This window comes from Leucopleurus acutus (assembly GCF_964270905.1).
Source record: "Leucopleurus acutus genome assembly, chromosome: 5".
NCBI lineage: Eukaryota > Metazoa > Chordata > Mammalia > Artiodactyla > Delphinidae > Leucopleurus > Leucopleurus acutus.
In genome coordinates, this window is record NC_139147.1 from 122,005,442 (window position 1) to 122,021,416 (window position 15,975).

General features: G+C 41.4%; 1 protein-coding gene across 1 annotated transcript in view; it reads right to left on the bottom strand.

Moving 5' to 3' along the window:
• Positions 1-741: 741 nt before the first annotated feature.
• GRK7 (G protein-coupled receptor kinase 7) overlaps positions 742-15,975 on the bottom strand; it is a gene marked incomplete at both ends in the record, with an annotated part of 34,586 nt that continues 19,352 nt past the window's right edge. The window contains 2 exons of the mRNA XM_082839329.1: positions 742-1,078; positions 10,093-10,367. Coding sequence (XP_082695455.1) covers positions 742-1,078; positions 10,093-10,367 — 612 coding nt within the window. The remainder of the gene's footprint in view (positions 1,079-10,092; positions 10,368-15,975) is intronic.

Sequence of the window (15,975 nt, forward strand, 5' to 3'; positions counted from 1 at the left end):
AGCAATTTGTAGACTACTACCTAAAGAACTCAATTTACAGAATACTTTAATCCCCAGACCTCATGTGTATTTATGTTTAACATGCTTCAACATTATAATGGTAGAATATTTCAGAAATATGAAAAAGAGACTCTATAAATTAAAAATTATTCTGTAATCTGAAATATTTCCAAAATAGTACAATCCACTCCTTTTTTGCAGGGAGGGGGAAAATCAGAAATATTTATTTCCATGTTCAAAATCCCTTTTATAAGTACAGAAGAAGGAGAAATACTGAAAGATGAAAGGATGAAAAGATATAAACAAAGAAAAACTAAAATGATTGTTTACTAAGAATTGCAAATGCTCATTTTCTGAGCATACCACAAAGTTCCATTCTCTGTTCTTAGGACTTTGTGTAATTGTCAGGGACATGATGGCAAAGGCTCATGCTTTTAGTTTAGCAAAATAAACCTGAGGGTTCCTTTTCAACCAGGTCTCAGTGAAAACTGAGACTGTACTCTTCTTTATGAAGGAAGAAAGAAAGAATAAAGAAAGGAAGTAAGTTAGGGGGGAAGGGAGGAAGGAAGGAAGGAGAGAAAATATGTCTTAATGGTGAGCTCACCTATCCTTTGAACTGTTTTGTGGTTGAAATGCCCTTCCTGACTGATCAGTGCTCATTCAACAGATTTTCACGTATTAGGAACATTCGAGGATTATGTCAGCTGAGACTCCTGCTGCCCGTGTGGTAGAGAGAACAACTTATAATAGCAAACATATACCGGACTTAGACGAATTACCCTCCCCGCAACCTGCGGGCCTGTTGGGGTCATTCAATTCGGCAAACAGCCCCGTTTCTATAATCTCTTCCTGCCAAGCTATAGGGACAGCACCTGTTGCAAATCTTTGGAAGAACTGCATATCTTTATCATCAAATTCAACTCCTCGAACCTCAGAGAAATCTTCAATTTCACCGATATCTTTGGCATAAACCACTGACGGGTCTGGCACAAATGGAGGCTCAACTAGGCCAGCTTCCAGGCGAGGAAAGTTGATGGTTTTGAAGAAATGGTGTTTCCTGGGATCATCAGACTTTTCTCTGTGAAGAAAGGAGATGGCCAGCCTGAGACACAGTAACAAACCCAAACAGGAACTGTTCTAGCAATTCAAAATACGTGGCCTTGTTTTCCTAGAATACATTTCATTTTAATTGCAGAGACAATATCACATAAAGAACAATTTAGAAAAATAACAGCTTTCAAAACCACCCACAGGGAATTCCCTGACGGTCCAGTGGTTAGGACTCCATGCTTTCGCTGCCAAGGGCCTGGATTCGATCCCTAGTTGGGGAACTAAGGTCCCACGAGCCACATGTGGCCAAAAAATAAAAATTTACCCCACACTTCCACTATATGCAGATAGTCGCATTTTCATTGTTTGTAGACCACCTTCACACTTAGATGTAATTTTTTTTTTTTTTTTTTTTTTTTTTTTGCGGTATGCGGGCCTCTCACCGTTGTGGCCCCTCCCGCTGCGGAACACAGGCTCCGGACGTGCAGGCTCAGCGGCCATGGCTCACGGACCCAGCCGCTCCGCGGCATGTGGGATATTCCCGGACCGGGGCACGAACCCGTGTCCCCTGCATCGGCAGGCGGACTCTCAACCACCGCGCCACCAGGGAAGCCCCTGGATGTAATTTTTAAACAGCGAAGTAGTTGACATGACTTTTGTTCTTGGTGTTTCATGGAAACACCAAGAGCAAAATTCAGTGGGGTCAGAACCTGCTTGCCTGCAGCTTCCAAGGCGCTCACTGCCTCTTGCTCTGTCCTTCAGGGTTACATAGAACAAGTGAAGCACGTCTCTTCTTAACTGACCGCCACTTACATTTTAAAAGACAGCAGTCAGATCTCCTCACTCTTCATATGACATGATTTCTAGGAGCCCCACCTACCTCCCTCAACTGCCACAGTAATCTTTAAAGACTTTTAAATAATCCATTAGCAATTTTTAGCAGCATAACTGAGCATACATTCGGTGCTCAAGACTACCGTTGTTTGTTATCAAACCCTCCTTCCCCATGCTAGAAATTATTCTAGTATTTGCCTTAGAATATGGGGGAAAAAATGTGTGTTTCCAGTTAGTTGTGTAACCTTTTATATTAGTTACCTATTGCTGTGTAACAGATTGCCCCAACATTTAGTGGCTTAAAACAACAAACATTTGGGACTTTCCTGGCGGTCCAGCGGTTAAGATTCTGTGCTCCCAGTGCAGGGGGCCTGGGTTTGATCCCTGGTCAGGGAACTAGATCCCGCATGCTACAATTAAGAAAGAGTCCACATGCTGCAAATAAGAGTTCACGTGCTGCAACTAAGAGTCCTCATGCTGCAACTAAAGATCCTTCATGCAGCAATGAAGATCCTGTGTACTGCAGCTAAGACCCAGAGCAGCTAAATAAATGAATACATAAATATTAAAAAAAAGGCTTTATTTAAAAAAACAAAAACAAAAACGTTTATTATTATCTCACAGTTTCTGTGGGGCAAGAATCTAGACTTGGGTTAACTGGGTGCCTCTGACTCAAGGTCTCTAGAGACATCACAGTAAAGCTGTTGGTCAAGGCTGTGGTCTCATCTGAAGGTTCGACTCGGGTGGGGGGTCAGGGTTGGGGTAAACTGCTTCCAGGCTCACTCATATGGTTATTGGAAAGCCTCCATCCCTCACCATGTGAGCCTCTTCACAGGGCTGCCTGATACCATTGTAACTGTCTTTCTTCAGGACAAATGGTCGTAGCAAGAGAGAGATAGAGAGAGAGCTCAAGATATAAGACACAGCATTTTTATTACCTAATCTTGGAAATGACATCTCATTACTTCTGCCACATTCTACTTGTTAGAAGCAAGTCAGTACGTACCAGTAAGTCCAGCCCATCCTTAAGGGAAGGGGTTACTCAAGGGTGTGGATGGCAGGAGGTGGGGATCTTTGGGGACCATATTAGGGGTGGTCTACCATACACTCCTCTTGGTTCTTCTTGAGTCCAAGTTTTAAAGAAATAAAAAGAGGGCTGTTTTGTGGCATCAGGTTCAAACGATTTTTTTCTCTTTTTCATTTTTTTAAAAAGATTTATTATTTATCATTTATTTATTTAATTTATTTATTTATGGCTGCATCGGGTCTTAGTTGCGGCATGCAGGATCTTCGTTGAGGCATACGGGATCTTTCATCATGGCGCACAGGCTTCTCTCTAGTTGTGGTGTGCAGGTTTTCTCTTCGCTAGTTGTGGCATGCAGGCTCCAGGGAGTGTGGGTTCTCTAGTTGAGGTGCACGAGCTCAGTAGTTGTGGCATGCGGGCTTAGTTGCCCCACGGCATGTAGGATCTTAGTTCCCTGACCAGGGATCGAACCCGTGACCCCTGCATTGTAAGGCAGAGTCTTTACCACTGGACCACCAGGGAAGTCCCCTCTTTTTCTTTTATATGAGTAGGTATGCTGGTCTGACTAAGAGATGTCTTCCTTTTGGAAGAAGTCAATTTCTGTCATAAATCAACCTTAATAAAGTTAATTACATTCATGGTCTTCCCTTTTTCATTTTTGTTCTAGTAATCAGAAAGCTTTTAGGAAAGGGATTGAGGGCTTCCCACATACATCCCCTTCAGAGACTCCCTACTGTGTTTGAGGATTACTGCAGCAGACTCTGTCCAATAAGATGACTAGAGTCTAAACTCAATAATCACGTTACTAATAGCAAGTGGAAATGACCAACATTTATGCAGAGCTACTCTCGGCTAACACAACGTTATGCTCTTCACTTACTTTGTCACATTTAACCATCACAACAACCCTATCTGTCTTTTAACTGTATTTTAAACCTCTTTTAACCTCTTTATACTTGCTTTTGCATTTATAAATAGCTGTGTATCTGAGAAAGCCAGCAAATATAGGTGAATTTTTCAAAGGAAAAATTGTAGTCAAATATTATTATGGAAAAGAGAAACTCAGTCGAAGGCTTCTGATGTCCAGCAATTCCCCAGTTCTCGTTTTGTGATTCAAGCCTAGCTCCATCCAGAAAGGCCCATCCAGGACTCCTTGGACTTTTCCCATTATGACCCCACTGAAAAGAGAGGTATGGAAGACTGTATCATAAGATACTATAAGGTAACTCTGTTCTCCCCAAAGTCACTGAGTCTCCATGAATTGAAACAAAGGGAAATGCAGGCTTGCCATCTATTAGAACCTACTGATCAGACTTCCCTGGTGGCACAGTGGTTAAGAATCGGCCTGTCAAAGCAGGGGACACGGGTTCGATCCTTGGTCCAGGAAGATCCCACATGCCACTGAGCAACTAATCCTGTGGCCACAACTACTGAGCCCGCACGCTGCAGCTACTAAAGCCCGTGCGCCTAGAGCCCATGCTCCCCAACAAGAGAGGCCACCGCAATGAGAAGCCCGCACACCGCAATGAAGAGTAGCCCCTGCTCGCTGCAACTAGAGAAAGTCCACGCACGGCAACGAAGACCCAATGCAGCCAAAAAAAAGGAACCTACTGACCAATGTCTGTGTGGTTTACATCCTGTAGAGTAAGAGCCTTGAGGGAGGGTTACTAAGATGAATTGAAACTTCAAGGATGGATTTTTTTTTAAAAGTCAGATCTACTGAGGTATAATTTACACAGCAACATTTTAAAGTATCAGAAAGATTTGAGGAATGGGGGTTGGTACCAGATTTTAAATGTGTCAGAACAAGGATAGAGGTAAAATTCCACCCAAGTAGATCAGGAATGAACCTCAGGCCTGTGTGTCTCAAAGAGAACAGAGGAGTTAGAATGGGACCAGGTGCCATGAGGAAGAAGCTTGTACCATCTTGATGGCCGCTGGCAGGTATGAACACACTGTACCAGAGGTCAAGAGGGCACCTTTAAAGTCACTCTGAGCAGATTTAACTTGGATAAAGGAGAGTGCCCATGGGCTCGGTGACCGTGGGGAACTTGCCATACCAGTCCTCACATCAAGATGCACAGTTCTCTTATCTAGGAAATAGACTCACAGATGTAGAGGACAGACTTGCAGTTGCCAAGGGGCAGGGGTGGATTGGGAGTTTGGGATTAGCAGATGCAAACTATTATATACAGGATGGATAAACAACAAGGTCCTGCTGTATAGCACAGGGAACTATATTCAATATCCTGTGATAAACCATAATGGAAAAGAATATGAAAAAAGAGTATATATATGTATAACTGAATCACTTTGCTGTACAGCAGAGATTAACACAACGTTGTAAATCAACTCTACTTCAATAGAATAAACTTTTTAAAAAAGGCACTGTTCTTAACTAACATCTCAACCAGGCCCAGATGGCCTTGGCGTGTCCATTAGGGATGGCCAACTGCAGCCTTTTTGCAACTAGTCACAGAAGACTGGGGAAACACGGGCTACATTGAGGTTTTCTTTATGTTCCGCCACATCCCCAACTAGATGCCCCTGGAGGGCGGGGCCCATGCCTTATGCCCCTTTCCAATAAATATCTGTGGGTGCGGATGCTAACAACAAAAGACTACGCTCTCCAACTTCTGCTCCTTTCCCTCTGCGTCCAGGCTACGGGAAAGCTGATCACTTGGCTATTTTGCACTAGCCATGCTTACCTCAGTTGTGTAATTAGAGTGAAGGTTATTTGACTCCTGAACCTTTCCCTGGCAGATTTGTTCAGGGCTCTTTTGGCCCATCATCATGCAGTGCCCTTGGGCAAATAGGGGAGACTATGGAGGGTGGCAGCACCTTTTGTAAGGGCCAAATCAGCAGCTGCAGGGAGACTTCTCCTGCTTATTGAATATATTTCAGAGCATTGACAGGGGCTATTGTGTTACCAAACCCCACACAGAGATTACAATGGATTTTCTAAGAACAGTCAATGAAGGAAAGATACCAGCTGCCCATACACGAGGACCACGCTGTGGGGTTTGGTCTGCCAAGAACAGTGGCTATTGGCCTGAGAAGCACTTCAGTCAGAGACTTGCATGGTTATTTGCCCTTACTTGGCTGCACTGTCTGATCAGAATAAATCCTGCAAAATACTTAAGTCTTCACCTTTTATTTTATTGGAACACACCATAGTTGACCCTATCTGGAGTCCCTGTGAGATGATCAGAAAAGCTTTTGGCTTCTCTGCAAAATTAATTCACAGACCCATAAAGGCAAAAGAGGAGATTCCCTTCAGTGATGTCTAAGGAAGGAGAAGGGGTTTTTTTTCTTTCTTTCAAATGTTCGTGAATGCAACAGGGAGGGGGCACTTGACCTCTCTGCTGTGTAACACATTGTCTAGGTATTTGCTCAGCTTTGGAGGATGCCCACGAAAGTAATCAAACATTATCTCATTTGAATGAATGTTTAAAAAATACAAAGAGTTGAAATGAAAACGTTGGAAGGTTTTCTCTTTCACTGAACAGCTGGTTTTTATATGCTTTCTCTCTAATGTTGTAAACAGTTTTTATACAAAACAGTCACAACAACAAATGCTTTTTAAAAAGGTTTTGCTTGACAGAGCAGCTTCAGGCCATGATCCAGTGCTTTAAGGTGGCGTTTTCCCGAAGAAGTTAGTCAATGTTTCATTTTACAGATTCAAAGTGTGCTTATAGACCGCCTGGAGGGGTGGGATAGGGAGGGTGGGAGGGAGGGAGATGCAAGAGGGAAGAGATATGGGAATATATATATATGTATAACTGATTCACTTTGTTATAAAGCAGAAACTAACACACCATTGTAAAGCAATTATACTCCAATAAAGATGTAAAAAAAAACAAAAACAAAGTGTGCTTATAAAGTACTGAGATAGATTTTTATTCAAAGACACCAAGTGGGTTGTGTTCCCTTCAGGGAAGTCATCTAAAGAGACTGTTCACTTCTTTCACTGCCTTGGCCACTGTTGGTACATTCTCTGATTCCCCCCGCATGGGCTTGAGAGCCAAGATGGTAGAGATGGTCTGTGTTCACCATATCCAGCTCTCCTCTCCTTCCTGGACAGACAGAAAGCAGGACTAGTCAGCTCCCTTGCCCTTAGGCAGGGCCCGAGGACTCCTTCTGTCCAACAGAAGTGTATCTGAAATGACCTGTAAAGTGGGTCTGAGGCAGGACAAAGCTCCCCAGGTTCTCTGCATTCTCTCTTGTTGCCATAGCAACCGAAACCACCAGTTCCAGTGGGGCTGAAAGGTGGAAGCAGCCTGAAGCTCTGAGTCACCATTCAGAAGGGAGATACCTGGAGAACCCCTGGACCCATAAAGGACTTCATATGAATGAGAAATAATCCTTTAGTTTTAAGCCGCTGAGACTTTGGGATTTGCCTGTTGTCACAGCGTGGCCTATTTTGACCACACTAATACAACAATGTTGGAATCTACACAGGAAAATCACTTCCACATTTTACTTTCACATCAGTGAAGAGTTCCATCTCATTTCAAAATACTCATTTGTTAGTTTCGCTATCTTTGAAATGCTTTGAAAGTCATTACAAATGAATTTTGTTTCGCTATTTTAAAAGATCAGATCAAAAATAAAAAGCTTGCCTCCATACGTCAACATTGTGAGCTAAGGCAGCCCTGTTCTAGAGCCTCCGCTGACAACTACTCAGAAGATTTAGAGTAATTTGCCTCTCGAAGTTTTGGTGTAATATTAAAAATCAGTCATATTACTTTATGGTTGTAACTTTCTTTCTGTATGTATTTTTAGATTTTGAAAATTCAGTCCAAGTAATTTAAGACACACGAGCTCGTAGTTTAGTCAAAATATTATCTGATATCACCCTTAGAACTAATTAATAATAATTGCTATCACATTAAATGATTCCTAAGCTATGTTATATCTAACTTTGCAAGCATTATATCTAAACCTCAAAATATCCCACTGAATTAGTTAGGGTTCCTTAGAGAAACAGAACCAAAAGGGCGCTGAACTGTCCAAAATGCACAACAGTGGCATAAAAATTATTTTGAGCTGAAGTTATTTGAGAGTCAGCAGATGCAGGTTTTGAACTCCCCTTTGTCTGCCTTTAAGATAAGCAGAGCCTTGGAAAAAAACTCAACTCATAAATCTTCTCTCCGGGAATTTCAGGAGTTTTGGAACCAGGAAAGATTGACTCTTATCACCAGTGACAGAACTCAGCACCGTACCTAAATAGACATTGCCACAAAGCTATCATATCTCCCATCTATTCTTCTAAGGGCCATTTATCTTTCCTAAAAGTCAACTGTTCTCCCATAAGTGCCCTTACCCCGCTATTTCAAAGAAGTCATTTGTTTTCCTGTAAGTGACCTTCTCCCCATCCCCCTCCCCTATTAAATGGAATATAAGCCCTCAATTCTAACTGCCACCTAGTAACATTTTTTTTTTTTTTGCAGTACGTGGGCCTCTCACTGCCGTGGCCCCTCCCATTGCGGAGCACAGGCTCCGGACCCTCAGGCTCAGTGGCCCTAGCTCACGGGCCTAGCCGCTCCGTGGCATGTGGGATCTTCCCGGACCGGGGCACGAACCCATGTCCCCTGCATCGGCAGGCGGACTCTCAACCACTGCGCGACCAGGGAAGCCCCCTAGTTACACTTTTTTGTGAACTCTTGTGTATGTACATAAATAAAAATCTGTCTTTTCTCTTGTTAATCATCTTTTGGCAGTTTAATTTTTAGGCTTCCATTCCTAAACCTAAGAGGGTAGAAGAAAAGTTCTTTCCTCTCCCCCCAGTACATGTGTATGTATGAGAGAGAGAGAGAGAGAGAGAGAGAGAGGGAGAGAGAGGGAGAGAGAGGGAGAGAGGGAGAGAGGGAGGGAGGGAGGGAGAGAGAGAGAGTTTATTTTAAGGAACTGGCTCAGGCAATTGTGGAGGCTTAGCAAGTTCAAATTCTGCAAGGTAGGCTGTGTGGCTGGAGACTCAGGGAAGAGTCACAGTTCAAGTTCAAAGGTGGTTTGCTGGCAGAATTCCTTCTTCTCCCAGGGAGGTCAGTCCTTTTCTATTAAGGCCTTCAACACATCGCATAAGGCTCATCCACATAATGAAGAATAACCTGCTTTACTCAAAACCTACTCATTTATGTGTTAATCTTACCTAAAAAATACCTGCACAGAAACATCGAGAATAGTGTTTGATCAAATATCTGAGTACTGGGGCCTAGTCAAGTTAAGACATAAAATTAACAATCACACCCACAAAAAAACCCCATTTTATATATGAGGATATTGAGACTCCAAGAAAGTAATTCAGTTGCTTGGGGTAAAATGATCAGTATGTAGCCAAGCTGGGTTGTGAGTCTATGTCTGTGACTTGAAAACCCTTGGTTTTCTCCTTACATAACACAGTTACTCACTGCCAAGGGTCTTTTCATAGATCAGGTTTTCTTATTTTTTTCTTCTAAAATATCTTGATCTTATTACTCCTTTGTAGGCAATAAAACTTGACTTTCCTCAAAACTAATTTCAACTGTACTTAACATAGCTGGCAACATCATATGTACTTAATAAATATTTGTTGACTGATTAATGATATTTTACAGAGAATGTTTAAAGGGGCAGAAACTTTCACTTTAAAATACATCTTGGAGGACTTCCCTGGTAGCGCAGTGGTTAAGAATCCACCTGCCAATGCAGGGGACACGGGTTCAAGCCCTGGTCTGGGAAGATCCCACATGCTGCGGAGCAACTAAGCCCATGTGCCACAACTACTGAGCCCATGTGTCACAACTACTGAAGCCCGCGTGCCTAGAGCCCATGCTCGGCAACAGGAGAAGCCACCGCAATACGAAGCCAGTGCACGGCAACGAAGAGTAGCCCCCGCTCGTTGCAACTAGAGAAAACCTGCGTGCAGCAACGAAGACCCAGCACAGCCAAAAATAAATAAATAAATAAAATAAAATTTAAAAACTGCAGTATTTATTTTTTAAAAAATACATCTTGGAGATTGTTCCATATCAAGTGTTCATAGTGTTTGAAAGTGTTGAAAATACTTAACCACATAATATACAAATAATAACAGGAAAATACTACTACTACTTAATCCCAAGCCTTTGTCATTAATCCAAAGTATGCTCCAAATCCCTGTGGAAATGCTGACATCACTAATCATGTCTTTATATGATAGTTACCTGCTTCCTAAGCGTTGCTCTGGTGTCTTAGCCAAGAAGAGTCTGCAAATGTCTTTTGCTTCCTCTGTGAAGTTATCGTGTTGGAATCTGACTTCCTCTTTCAGTGTTCTTTGCTTTAAATCCTCTTTACTGACTTTTTCCTTGTAATCTTTGAATGGTGTTCGTCCAGCAACCATTTCATAAATACTGCATCCCATTGCAAACCAGTCCACAGGATAGGAATAACTCGCTTTTTCCATTAGGATTTCAGGAGCCATATAACCATTGGTTCCAGCCTGTAATGCCCCAAACAAAAACAAAACAAAACAAAACAAAAACACTAATGTGAGTTGAACAGACACTGCTGACAGCCTACTCAATACCCTTTCTCCTTTTCTTTCCTTGTTGAGGGAACCCTAATTTACTTGGAGTGGCCATGTGTCTAACCTATTCTATTGCCTGCTTTCCCAGCAGCCTCTGGTGCAGTCGGGGCGGGCCATGCAATCCATTCTGGCCAATGAGACATAAAGAGGATTTGGTTGGAGTGCATTATGAAAGAGAGAGATACGGCTGACCTTGAAGTGGGAAAATCACCTAGACTCTCTTAGTCCCCTCACCTCATCTTTAAGGTAAAAAGTTCACACGGCTGTCTCTAAGATCCCCTAAGTCCTGCTTCTGCTTTTTATTCACAGATAATAGAAAATTAGATGCATGATTTTTTTTAAGTGGAGTTCTTTATTGCTAATATTGGACGTTCACATAATATTATCTAGTCTATGATTTTTTTACTCTATTTGCTATGTAATGATACTAATATATCAGCCATCTTTGCCTGTTTGTCTCTGCACTGAAAATTTAATACAGAAATTTTAATCCATAAAATTCTACACATGAAACTTCATTTAACATGCAAGACTATATATTGTAGGCACAATTCTACCGACAATATATACCAAATGACCATTGGGTTAATGTGTGTATATATACGTATATATATTTAAATACATGTAGCATACAATTTACCATCTTACCATTTTAAGTGTTTAGCTAAAGAGTATTAAGTACATTTATGTTGTGCAATGAATCTCCAGAACGCTTCATCTTTAAAAGCTGAAACTCTATACCCATTAAACAATTCCCCATTGGGCTTCCCTGGTGGTGCAGTGGTTAAGAATCCACCTGCCAATGTAGGGGACACGGGTTCGAGCCCTGGTCTGGGAAGATCCCACATGCCATGGAGCAACTAAGCCCGTGCGCCACAACTACTGAGGCTGTGCTCTACAGCCCATGAACCACAACTACTGAGCCCACGTGCCACAACTGCTGAAGAGCCTAGAGCCTGTGCTCTGCAACAAGAGAAACCACCGCAGTGAGAAGCCTGAGCACTGCAACAAAGAGTAGCCCCTGCTCGCCGCAACTAGAGAAAGCCCGCGTGAAGCAACGAAGACCCAACACAGCCAAAGAAAACAAAGCAAAACAAAAAAAAACCCCCCAAAACAATTCCCCATTACCCCAACTGCCCAGGCCCTGGCAACCACCGTTCTACTTTCTGTCTCTATGAATCTGACAATTCTAGGTACCTCATGTAAGTGGAATCATGCAGCACCTGTCTTTTGTAACTGAGTATAATTTCAGTACGTTCATTCATTCAACAAATATTTAATGAATACCTGCAACATATCTTGTAATTATAAAGTATATATTTACATTATGTTTTCATGAAAACTAAGCTGCTTTTGATTAAAGTATAATGTATAACCTTTGCAGCACTTAAAAATGCAAAGAACACCGTAAAACGACAATAAGCTTCTATTAATATTTACATAAAAATGAGAACATAAATTATTGGCAGAGTTGTGAGAAACAGATGTGCTCTGTAATTTGCCTCCGATTTTTAGCAGAGCAGTAAGACACAGAGCATAGACAATGAGATGTATCAACTGTTCCTGTTCTTCAACCAGGTCACTTGACTTTGGAGCAAGCAGCTCAAAGAATTGATTCAGAAGAAAGGGAAAGGGATCTACATCGCGACGTTCGCAGCGTCATTATTCTTAACGGTTGCAAGCTGGAAACACCCAATGCCTTTCAATAAAGACAACAGACCAGGAGACTTCCCTGGCAGTCCAGTGGTTAAGACTCTGTACTCCCACTATAGGGGGCATGCCCACGTGCCCACCATGCGACCAAAAAAAAAAAAAATAGACTAGAGTCTAGTGTTAATACCAAGAAGTGCATATATGTAATGGGTTTTGCATACTGATTATAAATGTGAATTCAGTACATCAAAAAAGGTTGGAAAGTATTTTTAGTTGTTTACTGGGTGATTATTTTTCTGTCTAGTTGCTTAAATATATGTTTTTAATGTACACAATATATGTAATACCTTAGGAACATTAAATTTCACGGATGATTTTTACATGGTTAACAACAATGAAAAACATAAATGACCTAAGCACTAATGAGGAGTAACTGGCTTGAGCAAGAAAATTGTGGAAGTGACCTTGGTCTGACAGGCTGGGCATGAGTCAGCATGGCACTGCTGTTTTCGTAGGAGTGTGTATGTAATTTGGGTGACCATATGTTCCGGTTGGCCTGGGACAACAGTTTACATCTGTTGTCCTGGCATCTTGTCCAGAGTTACGTCTGCCAAAACAAAAGGGTGCTGTAGGCTCCTCTGAGGCCCAGGATACAGTCTTACTCATCTTTGTATCAAACTGGGTATTTACCCCCTCCCCCCCCGAGCCTCCCTTGTTGCACGCCCAACAAAATGTTTCTTACGTAAACAATAGTGAAGATGGTAACTAGATGTTTTCCATCCACTATCCAACAAATATTTGTTAAGCCACACCCTGCAGTGATTTCTAGGGATACCAAGACATACTAGGTCTGGCCCCTGACCTTGAGGATTTATAGGCTGGTGGAGACAGGTCAAAAGGTTAATTCAGTAAAGGAGGGTAAATGTCTTAATGGGAGTGGAAAACAAACATAGGGAGGCCAGAGGGTGTGTGTGTGTGTGTGTGTGTGTGTGTGTGTGTGTGTGTGTGTGTGTGTGTGTGTCAATGTGTGTGTTGGGGATACTTTACTGAAAAGTGACAGCTGAGCTGAATTATGAGGGAAGAACCTTCTCACAAAGAGAAGGCTGTCCAGGTAACGGACATGTGCAAGAAATGGAGTCCGGAAATATGTGGGGTGCTTGGGGAACTTTAAGTAATTTGGCATTTCTGGAGTATAAGCTCTGTGGGATACAATGGTAGGAGGGGAGACTGGAGGGGGAGATGTAGATGAAATTGAGAAACACAGTCTGCCAAGGTGGCGAAAGTCCATTCCCAGGCTCCCTTTTCCCTTTGTCCTTTACTATAGAGCCAGAAGGCTAAGCACTCCATCTCCCAACCTCACATGTTGCACCGAGGGTGGCCATGTGGTAATGTGATATGAGCTTCACTTGAGAGGTGTGCAAGGTGAAGGCACTGACGGTTGGGAAAAAGCTTAAAAAATGGGGGAAATATCCAGTGAGAACACGAGTAAAACTTCAAGTAAGTCCTTCATAATGTTTAGTTTTCATGTACGAAATGCACGCTCATTTTTTAAATATCTCATTTTTAAAAGCTCATTCTCTAATTTTAAGTACTTTGGAAAGGAAAAAAGTAATATTTATCAGAGGAAAAAGAAAGTCAACTAGGCCAGAAAATAAGATATATATTTATAAATTTCTTATGTCAGAGAGCATGGTATTAAAAATGTGAAGGTCAAAGCACATGTTGACCTGCAAATTTTTCATCATTGCTCTTATTATCTTACGTAACCTCACCCTGAATGACTCAGAATTTTGTGTGCTCAACAACAACAACAACAAAATGGGAGAAATACATGAAAGATATAAGATGGATTAATGGATCAACAGAGGGATGGATAGATGGATGGACATGTGATAAAGCAAGTCTAATAAAATGTCAATAATGCACAATAGAATATTGTTCAGCTATAAAAAAGAATGAAGTATTGACCCATGTTATGACATGGATGAACCCTGAAAACATTATGCTAAGTGAAAGAAGCCAGTCGCCAAAGGCCACTTCCTGTAGGATTCCACTGAAATGCAGTATCTAAAATTGCATGCAACCAATTTTAGTGTTGTTTAGGGTTGGCAGAAGGGGAATGGGAGTGATTGCTAATGGGTAGGGGGTTTCTTTTGGGGGTGCAGAAAATATTCTAAAATTGTGATAATGTTTGTATATCTCTGTGAATATACTAGAAACCATTGAACTGTACACTTTAAATGGGTCAATTTTATGGTATTTAAATTATATCTCAATAAAGGTGTTTAAAATGTCAAAGGTAAACTCTAGGTCATGGGTGTACAGGTGCTCGCTGTGAATTCCTTCAACTTCCCTGTATGTCTGAAAGTTTTCATAATAGAATGCACAGGGGAAAAAGGAGTAAGGGGTGGGGGGATGTGATGCCAGACGTTACCACACTGGCTGCTAGTTCATCAGGCACATGAAACTCTTCTGCAAGAGTCACAAGGAAGAACCACAGGGGAGAGCAGAGGAGGGGCATCTATGGGCCCAGCTCCCTCCCATCTCCTACTTCCATTAGTCAATAGTTAACCCCATATGATATCACTTATATGTGGAATCTAAAAAATACAACAAACTAGTGAATGTAACAAAAAAGAAGCAGACTCACAGATACAGAGAACAAAGTAGTGGTTACCAGTGGGGCAAGGGAAGTGGGGAGGGGCAATACAGGGGTAGGGCTTTAAGAGGTACAAACTAACAGGTATAAACTAAGCTACAAGGATATATTGTACCACATAGGGAATATAGCCAATATTTTATAATAACTATAAATGGAGTATGACCTTTAAAAATTGTGAATCACTATACTGTACACCTATAACATATAATATTGTACAACAACTATATTTCAATGAAAAAAGAGAAATGTCATTTTGAATTCTCTGACATGTAAATGTTTAATCATATATTGAGATTATACATCACTAAAAATAATAAAAAATAGAATTGTTAAAGCATGAAATAAAAAAGAATTATCCCAAAGCTAGCTTGTCTCTATTTCCAGATATGTCATCCAGACCCTTAGCAGTTGCCTGGAAAACCAGGTCCCACATCATACTACAGTATAATATTTCACCAGCTCTAAAAGTGGAGGAACAACTTGGCCTACAAGTGGTGTCAACAGGGTGTTGCCCGAGAGAGAGGAAAGGAGGCCGTAGAGAGAATGTAAGAGGGTGTGTGAGGTCTGTGGCCCAGTACACCAACTTCATGAAATTTCTCAGTGACAGGCTTTGCTGTGAGGTATTTTTCATCCCTGGTGCTGGCTACTGGCTAGCCTCTCAATCCAGAAACTAGTGGCTGTCAGTATTGGGAAATTTTCTGAAATTATTTCTTTGATCATTTTCTCCCTTTCATTTTCTTTCTTCTCTCTCCCCTCCCCCCTTTTTTTAAATCCTGAACTTATCCTTTGTGTTTCTTATTTTTGCTCCTACTTTCTATTTCTTTGTCTTCTGTTTTCTTTCTTTTTTTTTTCTGGGAGACTTCCTCAATTTTTCTTCTAACTCCTCTATTTTTTTAAAGTACTTTAATAATGGGAAATTTCACACATACACAAAAGAAAAGACACTAGAATAATAAAGCCAGTGTACTCTATACCCAGCTTGACCAATCTTGTTTCCTGTGTCCCTACTCAAGCCCAATGTCCCCCACCCCTGTCACTAACTTAGATATCATTTGTAAGTATTTCACTATGAATCTCTAAAAGATAAGGTCACTTAAAAAAACAAGCAAATAAACACAAAGCACTGCAAACACCATTATCTCACTTTAAACATAACAATAATTCTTGAATATTATCAAATATCTGGACATATTTATACTTTCCCAA